Genomic DNA, 10,497 nt, shown 5'->3' on the forward strand with positions numbered 1-10,497 from the left:
TCGAGGCCGAGAAGTTAAGAAAAGGGAAATAGAAGGTTAAGGAAGACCTGGACAGTTTGAAAACTGATTACAAGAAGCTATGTATGTCGATAAGAACTGCCGGGTTGGGGAGACGTCAGAGCAGTGGCGACAGGAAATTCGAGAGGAAAAGGCTAGAGCTGATCAGTGGGAGAAGAGGTTTCATGATGCTCGAGCACGTGAAACCGCCTAAAAGAAGAGCTTGGTAGCTTGGGTAGCGGAGCTAGAAAAGTCCCTGCATCAGCACCGTGGTCATAACTCTAATATTGAATTAAGAGTCAGCCTGAGTAAGATTGAAGATTTGAAAGGGAAGGTAAAAGAGCTCGAGACTGCACTACAAAACTGTAAGCTTCGAATTGAATTACTTGAGTCGAACAATGAGCAGTGAAAGGAACAGCTCCGTCGATCGCAGGACCAGGTCAGGGATAGAGATCACATCATGGGTGAAGCTGTGGCTCAGATTCGGAGAGTGGCTGATTATTTACAGACCTTAGCGGTTCAGGCTGATGTGCTAAGTGTCAAGTATGAGTTAGAGTCGGACCGGGGTCGTGAGCTAGTTTACCTTCATAAGAAAGTTAAAGCTTTGAGCATTAGGGCTAAGCCGTATTTGTGATCTATTTTATGTAAAGGATTCTGCTTTTTAATAAAGTTTTTTAAATGGAATTGAATCAGCATCGATGTCTCTTTAGTTTTGCATTCATTTAATGCATTTACAGTTCATCGCATCATGTACATTAAATTTTACAAAAGAATCTTGATTAAAAAATTGTATTATAGTTACCCTGAAACATCAATATTACACACGGAAAAAGACCAAAGCTATGGATCAAAGGTTGGAAAAATTGGAGCAAATGCAGAAAAAAATGCAGGAACAGATGCAAGTGCAAATACAAGAGCAATTAGCTAAGATCCAGCAAGATATGAAAAATCAAATGTTGGAATCTCAGAGGAGTATGATGAGCGAACTGACTCAGCTACTAGTTGGAAAGCCGGAAAAGGGGAAGAGTCTCATGGTCAATGCTGAGGATGATAGCGAGATTCTTGCTTACCCTCTGGGTTTCACCGCAACAAATACCCTAGTGCCTCCGTAAAAGGTGTTTGTCAGTATCAAACCCCAATATCAGACTGGTACTTCGGCACCGGTAAACTTTCCCAACAGGTTCGTGTTCTAACCCCGAGGACAATCGTGCAAATCCTACAGTCCCTGATTTCGATGAGGTCACGGAAGTAAGAAAGGAATGAGCAGAATTTCCAAAGCGACTAGAAGATCGATACAAGTGGTTGGAAGAAAAATTTAGGGCGTTGGAAAGTGCTGATTATCATGCGGAATGGATGCCAAGGAGTTGAGCCTGGTCCCAGATTTGGTACTCACTCCGAAGTTCAAAATGCCAGAATTTGAAAAATATAACAGAACCAGTTGCCCTGAGGCTCATATCACGATGTTTTATCGGAGAATGACTGGTCATGTCAATAATGATCAGTTATTGATCCACTGTTTCTAGGACAGTTTGACCGGGGCTACAGCCAAATGGTATAATCAGTTGAACCGAAGCCAAGTTAAATCGTGGAAAGACTTAGCACAGGCCTTTATGAAATAATATGGCCATGTGACCGACATAGCGCCTGATAGGATCACATTACAGAACATGGAGAAGAAGTCAAATGAAAGTTTCAGGCAATATACTCAGAGATGGAGAGAAGTTGCTACACAAGTCCAACCACCATTATTGGAGAAAAAAACAACCATTCTTTTCATTAATACCTTGAAGGCACCTTTTATTAATCACATGTTGGGAAGTGCAACTAAGAGTTTTGCGGATATAGTTATGTCTGGTGAAATGATTGAGAATGCAATAAGGTACGGAAAGATAGAGGCAGGGGAAAACACCAGGAGGTCAGCCTCGAAAAAGAAAGAAAATGAAGTTAGCAATGTGAATATGGGTTATGCGAAACCAATCATAGTAAATCAACCGAAAGTGATAGCCACGGCCAGCAAGCTTCGCCAAGGCAAGAGCCCAATACAAAGTAGAACACGGAGAAGCCCCAGTTTACTCCCATTCCAGTAACGTATCGGGAGCTGTACAAAAGTTTGTTTGATGCACACGTCGTATCTCCTTTTTATTTAAAACTACTGCAACCCCCATACCCCAAGTGGTATGATGCAAGTGCTCAATGTGAATATCATGCTGGAATCGCGAGACACTCGATAGAGAACTGCATCTCTTTTAAAAGGATAGTCGAAAGGCTCATCAACATGGGTATTGTGAAATTCGATGATGCACCTGGTGTAGGGAATCCGTTACCCAATCATACTGATAAAGGGGTAAATGCTGTAGTCGAGAATATGGAGAGGAGAATTAAGTTGGATGTGCTAGAAGTGAGAACCCCGATGAGGGAGGTTTTGAAAAAGATGGTAGAAAGAGGTCTAATCATGCAAGACTTTGGGAGTAAATCCCAAGAAGCAGGGAATTATTGTGAGTTCCATGGAGAGGAGGACCATGAGATAGAAAAATGTAATGAATTTAGGGCCCTAGTACAGGCTCTAATGGACAACAAAGAACTAGAGTTCTTTGAGTTTACTGAGAAGGAAGATGTATGCACCTCGGAGGAGAGGTTGATAGATAAGGTTTCTGAGGTCAATCACCCAGTGGTGATCATTTCGCGACCAAAAATTAATGAAGTTGGAGCAAAAATTACATCGAGAGTTGTAATCCAGGGACCCGCGGCTTTTCCGTATAAGGATAACAAAAGGGTGCCTTGGAATTATACCTGTAATGTGACATATCCAGAGGAGGAGAGTCTGGTCAGCACGCCAAGTACAAAGGTCGAGCCTGGAAAAGGGAAGTCTGTAATGATTGAACAAGGGAAAGAGAGGATAAAACCACTGGTTAATGAACCAGTAACTAAAGATGAAGCTAAAGAATTTCTGAAGTTCCTAAAACGCAGTGAGTATAGTGTTGTGGAACAATTGCACAAACAGCCGGCACACACATCGATACTAGTTTTGCTTTAAAACTCGGAGGTTCACCAAAATGCATTGATGAAGGTGTTAAACGAGACCTATGTCACTGAAGATATTTTAGTGAACAAGCTAAACCGCTTTGTCAGTAACATAAGTGCCGATAACTTCATCTCCTTCAGTGATGATGAAATACCACCAAGGGGTATGGAATCCACCAAGGCTTTGCACATCACCACTCGCTGCAAAGGGTATACACTGCCGGGGGTATTAATTGATAATGGGTCAGCGCTGAATGTTTTGCCCTTGTCCACATTAAATAGGTTACCAATAGATAGCTCTCATATGAAGACATGCTAGAACATAGTGACGGCATTTGATGGCACTGAGAGGAAAGTGATGGGAAGAATTGAGATACCTCTGCAGATCAGACCAAACACATACGAGGTAGATTTCCTTGTGATGGATATTATTCCTTCTTATAATTGCTTGTTGGGGAGGCCTTGGATTCACTCGGCAGGGGCAATACCGTTATCTTTTCACCAAAAGTTAAAGCTGGTGACGGAGGGCCGCTTGATAATGATAAATGTTGAGGACATTATTGCATCCGTTACTAATAGTACACTGTATATAGAAAATGATGATGAAGCAATTGAGTGTTCCTTTCGGTCATTGGAGTTTGTAAATGCAATTTTCATCATTGAAGGGGGCAGGGTCCCAATGCCAAGAATATCTGAGGCTACGAGGATGAGCTTGCAATTAACGGAGGGAAATGGAGCTTTTCCTGGAAGAGGACTTGGAAAGTATCTTCATGGACGAGTAAAGAGAGTAAAGAGCAGCCAAGAAAATATTTCTAAGGTGGTTATTTTATCATTTTCTTTTCCCATTCTTTTGCTTGATTTTTATTTCTATTCAAATCTGAAAATACGAAATAAAAGGGGAAAGGGTGAGTACCTCTCGATTTGCTTCGCAAGAGGGGTTCTCCGGACCTCTGTTGGTCGTCACAGAGGCGAATGAAGGCTTGGTGTTGGCCTTGTTTGCGGCTGGAAGAAAGAGGACAGTGGGGAGAAGAAAGAGTTTAGGGTTTTTTAGAAAAAAGAAATAAAAGTTAAAGTTTTTTTAGCAAAAATAAAAAGACTTTAAAACTAGCATTTTGGAATGGCCCGCGTGTTGACCCAATTCACAGGCTGGGTCCACGTACTTTCATTTTAAAGGGGAAATTTACGCTTCCAGTCCTTCCCATTCGCGCCAGTTTTGAATTAACTCCTATTTACACCTTATTTATTTTATTAAAATTTCCCTATAATTTACGCGTTGATTGTGATCTGGTCCACGCCCAGGTGCTGAGTTTTGGAGATTTGGGTCATTTTCGTTTTTGGTCTTTGAGAATTTGTGCGCATTGAATTGTGGTCCCTAGTTTTAATTTGACGTTCTATTTATTCATTAATTATCTCTTTAAGTTTGGTTTATTTCAATTGAGTTTTTTTTTTACATGTATAATTCATTATTTCTTAAATTTATTTGGTAGTCAACTTTCAAAAAATTATTTTAATATACTTTTTAGGTTACCTAAATAATTTTCTACTCTATTTTTATTTATTTAAATTATAAAAATATTATTGTAAAATTCTATATTATGTAGTGTTGTTTTAAAATTCTTGTATAATATTTAGTTAAAATACCTTTATATAGTATTATTATACATATATATAATTTATGATAAAATTATCTTTATTCCATGTACATTATTGTTCTCGTATTATTTTATGTAAGTATTTTCTTAAATTATATATATATATATTAAATTTATTTATGTATAATTTGGTTCTCTTTAAAGGATTATTGTATATTTCATTTATTTTAGTATCTTGGTATATATCATTTACACTTTTTTTTCCATTTTCATATATACATCATTAGTTAAATTAACTTGTTTATGTTTTGTATTATTTATTTTGAATTTCTTCTTACGTAACATATAAATATTAATAATTATTCATATATTGTCAGTTTTTATATGCATATAAGTTATTTTGAATTTTTGCTTGTATTATTTCTTTGCATATATTTAATAATCTTTAAATATCATTGACTCCTAGTTCTTGTGTTGTCTTGCATATCATGTGTCGTCATTGGCTTTCATATCGTTTTCACATATTATTGTTCATACATATAACTATTTTTTCCCTTGTAATTGCATTATGTTTTCAATTCTCGTGTTTACTCAATACCGATTGTTTTTATCCTCAAGCAAACAAGTATTTGTAATTCGTTGTTGCAACTATCAATTTTTTTTAAAAAACTTCTAAAATAAGGTAATGTTTTATGTTTGGAAATTCGAGAAATCGTGCCCTAACGTGTTGGGTTTCGCTTTTTTCGTTGGTCCAAATAATTGAATACCTTTCTTGTTGCGATTTGGAGATCATGAAGTGATCTCAGTTTTTGGAGGCTTAAAATACCGTGTCCTAACATGCTAGATGTGGTATTTTATTTCTTTGAAACGAGTGAATCTTGAAATCCAGTTCGAGTTGTGCACACACTTTTAAGGGGATCGTATTTCAATGGTTTTTTTTAAAATTTTCAACATTAGGACATAAATTAATCAGTTAGGTACCAATTTTGGGCATTACGAGGGTGCTAATCCTTCCTCGTACGTAACCGACTCCTGAACCTGTTTCTTGATTTTCGTTGGGCCAAAATTCATATTTTAATAAAATGATTTATTAGGTGATCCGATCACACCTAAACCAAAAAAGGATTGGTGGCGACTCCAAACTTTCGTTTTTAAAGTCGATCCTGGTTTTTCAAAATAAAAAGGGTTTCGACAGTCATAATATGAGGAAGTAACTTCGGAACCGGAAGAAACAATAAGAGTTCAATATTCTCATCTTTTCTCATGTAAATTTCGAGGACGAAATTTATTAAGGGGAAAGAAATGTAATGACCCAAAATTCACGGACATTACAAAAAGTATATTTTGAGTCTCCATCTTAATAAATCGAATTCTTAAGTATTTATTAGAAATAATTATTAGTATAACACCAAATCCGTACGTTTGGATCACGAATAGGGGTGTTACATATATTATAGTGGTTGGTGAGACCATTATATAATATATTATATAAATATTTAAATTATCAAGTTAATATATGAAATGAAAAAAAAAGTACATGGTTGAGTGTTCAAACTTGGAAAGAGACTAAACAGAAACTTGAAAGGGGGCAAAATTTTCAAAAGTCAAAAGGTTACTGTTAAATATACATTTTTATAATTTGGGGGGTTGGGGCCTCGTCACTCCTTAGCTTTGCCATTGCTTGAAGGTCTATTTGAAATGCATACTCAATTAACAAGTCGAGAATTTCTCAAATTTTAGTAGTTTTACTTTCAACATTTAGAGTTTATGAACATTTCATTTTATCATCGTTTCAAAAACTTTATAATTTATAATTTATAAATAGGAAAAAAAATAATACTCAAGAAAGGGTAAGTAAAATTTATTTTATCAACGAAGGCAAGAATATATTATTATAGGTTTGAGAATTTAAATTCAACCTAAGCAATCCATTTCTTATTCTTAATTATAAAAAAATATATATATATATATTATAGTCCTGTGGGGGTCCACCAAAAGAATCATTTAGAACTTAAGAAAGACTCTGATCGTCCAATTCTTTTTTTAATTATAAAGCCAATCTGGAAAAAAAAAAGGGGTTAGGAAGTCAACACTTGGGTTCTGGAACCTCACTTTAAAAACAAATATTGTTGAGTGTGGTTAGTTACTTGTGCAATGTTCAGTGTAACACCTTGATTGAAGCTAAAGGTGATCAATCTAGCTTGGGATTTTAGGTGTGATGGCTTCAAAGCGGATCTTGAAGGAGTTCAAGGATCTCCAAAAAGGTCCTCCTGACTTTTGCAGTTTAGGTTCCATTTCTTCTCTCCGCTTTACCTATTTCCTTTTGTTACAGTTACAGCTGATAGGAAGTCATTGGAATTAATAATGCTATAGATGTAAATGAAGTTGATAGCAAATGGTTAGCATGTTTCACAAAAAGATAATATTTCCGGGTACTAGCTTGGGTGGATGTAAGAATTCATCGTTGCACCATTATTTCTGTTAAATAAGTGCTAAAATTGTTTAGGACTGCAACGTGATATATTTTCTCATTGCACTACCATCTAACACTTGTTTTACCTTATTATTATTGATGGCATGATAAGCTCCTGATAATGAAGACATGTTTATTTGGCGAGCAACTATGCCGGGTCCTCGGGACAGTCCATATGAAGGTGGAAAGTTTGAACTCATCATTCATTTCCCTCCGGACTATCCATATAAACCACCCAAGGTGCTTCAAATTTATTTTCAAACAGAAATTTATTGTAACCAGAGGACTATGGACCGTCAATGCTGAGTTAGACTGTGCTAAATCTTGAAGTTTACATAGTAAATAATAGGACAACGTTATTTCATGATTTTCCTACCTTTTAACATATTAATGACCCCCCAACTTGCAGTTTTGTTCACCTAACCTCTCTCTTTCTTCTTTTATCTTCTCTTTCGATTCTTTTTCCTTCCATTTAGGTTGCTTTCAGGAACAAGATCTTTCACCCTAATATTAACAGGAATGGTAGCATTGGCATTGATATTTTGAAGGATAAGTGGAGCCCCGCCCTCACCATATCCAAGGTTATAACTTGCTCAAACCTCCTAACTGCATCCAAGTAAATGTATATTTCAGTTTGAAAATTACATTTCCCTGTTATGCTATTTCTCAACCATTCTTTGTCAAAAACTAGATTATGAGATGCCCATGGGTGAAAGAGAATAAATTGTATAAAATCAACCCCAACCCACACCTAAAAGTAATTGAATCTCTAGTCATTTTCAGATTAATTTAAAAGTTGTAGTTTGAGTTATTTAATTTTTTTTTAAAAAATATAAAATTATTGGAAGGCATTAATACTTTTATAATAAAATTTATTGTTTTTTCTAATTGAATTGGTATTTAATTAGTCAGAGCTATTCTATTAAAATGAATTTTACATCAAGCCATTGGTCAAGTAGGTTGCATAATGGATCATTATTGTCATTTTGAATCTAGTCACTGTCACCCCGGTTAAACTTTATCTGTGCTTGGTTAACTGGTATTTAGATGCGGAGAAGTGTAGTTATATTTTTTTTGATTCTATAGGTGCTGCTGTCAATCTACTCAATCTTAGGGGCTCCAATGCTCAATGACCCATTGGAGGAGAACATTGCCAACATGTAAAAGACAGATAGGAGCCAATACGAGACAGTTGCTCGGAACTGGACGCAGAAGTATGCTATGGTAAGCTAAAATGTTATATTTACAAAAATGAAATTTATGTTATAATTGTGTGGGGCAAGCAGGATAAAGACAACCCAATTTTGACTCCTTTTTTTTTTAATTTTAAAACTCAAAACTGAAATAAAAAATAAATAAATAAAGTTAAACACATTTTCAGTGCTTCCTTGGATGAAGCTAAAGGCGATCTAGCTAGGATTTTCTTTTCTCTTTTATTTAAATAAAAAAAAATTGTTTGTTTGGGGTTCTAGGGTCCTGCTTATGAAACAATCTCGAAGGAGCTTAAGGGTCTCGAGAGATGTCCTCCTAGCTATGGCAGCGCAGGTTTGATTTTTACACTCTCATTGTTTATTTGTTGTGGTTTTTCCTCAAAATCCTATTTCATTTGTTTTTATATGAAACTCTTTTTTGGGGTCTTATCGATTGCCATACATATCCATTTGTTGTTAAGTTGGTAGGTAGTCATTCCAATTATGGTTTTGCATGTAAGAACTCATCATCGCACCATTATTTCTATTAAATGCGGTGAGATTCTTTAGGAGTGCAACGTGTTATATTTTGTCAAGGCAAATGGGAAAAAGGGTTGGTTGGGACGTGTACGATCAGTTGTAGATGTGGTATTCCATCTAACATTTGTTTTACCTCATTTCTATTAATGATGGAATAAGGTCCTGTTGATGGAGACATGTTTCATTAGCACGCAGCTATTTTGGATCTTCGAAACAGTCCATATGATGGTGGACTGTTTAAAGTTGACATTCAATTCCCTCTCCAATATCCACTTGAACCACCCAAGGTGCAAATAATAGGGTGAAGTTAATTCATGATTTTCTAACCTTATAGCATGCTTGTTTAGCTGCTAATTAATGACCACCAACTTTATCTTTTACTTTTGTTCACCTAACCTCTTTTTACTTCTTTTATATTCTCTTTTGATTTTTTTCCTCTTCCATTTAGGTTGTGTTCAGGACAAAGATCTTTCATCCTAATATTGATACGAATGGTAGCATTGGCCTTGATATTTTGAAGGATCGGTGGAGCGCCAACCTCACCATTTCCCAGGTTAATTGCTCATAGTCCTAACTGTTTTCTAGAAAAATGCATACTTTAATTTGAACATATGTTATACCCTTTAAAATGAAATAAACAGCAAGCCCTTTAAATATTGCATCATGGGTCATTGTTATTTTGAATCAGGTCACCATGGTTTATAATTTTTTATTTTTTTATATCTTGTAACTATTGCTTTGCTGGGTTTACTAGTATTAGATGTGGAGATGTTTTCTTATATTTGTTCGGATTATAGGTTTTGCACTCAATTTGCTCACTCTTAAAGAATCCAAATCCCGATGCCCCATTGGTGTCGGAGACTGCCAACATGTACAAGACCGATCGGAGCAAGTACGATACAACTGCACGGAGCTGGACCCAGAAGTATGCTATGGGTTAATGTGCTGCTACGCATGCAATAGGAGGGCTTCATTCTATCTGGCTTTTATCTTCAAATTATTGTATTAATAAACGAAACAATTTTGTCATCTGAATGGACAATGACTATGTTGAAAATAACCTCTTGTTTGCAATCGTTCATTCTTTCATTTTCAATATGCAAAATGAAAATTCAGCTGCTATAACTCTGGCTTCAATGTGTAAGCTGTGGCATGTATCACGGCCAAGTACCTTTGGATTTAGGTTAATTTTGGGTTTATGTCTTTTGAGTTTAAAGCTCAAGTTTTTCATGCCAATTTGTTATAGGTTTGATTCATTTTGTGTTCCAAGTCATTTGAGTTACTTATTTGGTTGATTTTGGGTTTGAGTTGTTTTGGGCTCAAATCTTCTTAGCTTCTACTCAATTTTAAGTTTGAGGATCAATTTGACTTGAATTCATTGTTGTTTTTTATGATATATAAAATTTTGTTAGGTGTTGGTAGATTGAATTGAGTTTTTAGGTTATGGTTAGAATTGATTAGTCTAACTCAAACTTTGGTTTATGTTTGGGTTTGTTGCCCAAGTCTGGATACAGGCTTAGAGCTTAGTTTTCGATGAATAGAATGTGCATAATTTATTGTCCAATTATAAGTAGGATAAATTTTAAAAAAAAGTAAAAGTTTTGATTAATTATCTTTAGTTATTTTTTTTAAGAGAGACCAATTTGTTTAATATCAAAATTAAGAAAGACTACAAAAATATTTT

General features: G+C 35.6%; 1 protein-coding gene across 1 annotated transcript; it reads left to right on the plus strand.

The window, feature by feature from the left end:
- Positions 1-7,457: 7,457 nt before the first annotated feature.
- LOC107947670 (ubiquitin-conjugating enzyme E2-17 kDa) lies at positions 7,458-9,935 on the plus strand. The gene is made up of 5 exons (XM_016882250.2): positions 7,458-7,664; positions 8,170-8,307; positions 8,556-8,628; positions 9,262-9,366; positions 9,611-9,935. Exons 2-5 carry the CDS (start codon positions 8,213-8,215, stop codon positions 9,752-9,754), a joined length of 417 nt encoding a protein of 138 aa, XP_016737739.1. The 5' UTR covers positions 7,458-7,664; positions 8,170-8,212; the 3' UTR covers positions 9,755-9,935.
- The last annotated feature ends 562 nt before the right edge of the window (positions 9,936-10,497 follow it).

The sequence above is a fragment of the Gossypium hirsutum genome, chromosome A12 (genome assembly GCF_007990345.1).
Source record: "Gossypium hirsutum isolate 1008001.06 chromosome A12, Gossypium_hirsutum_v2.1, whole genome shotgun sequence".
Classification (NCBI taxonomy): Eukaryota; Viridiplantae; Streptophyta; class Magnoliopsida; order Malvales; family Malvaceae; genus Gossypium; species Gossypium hirsutum.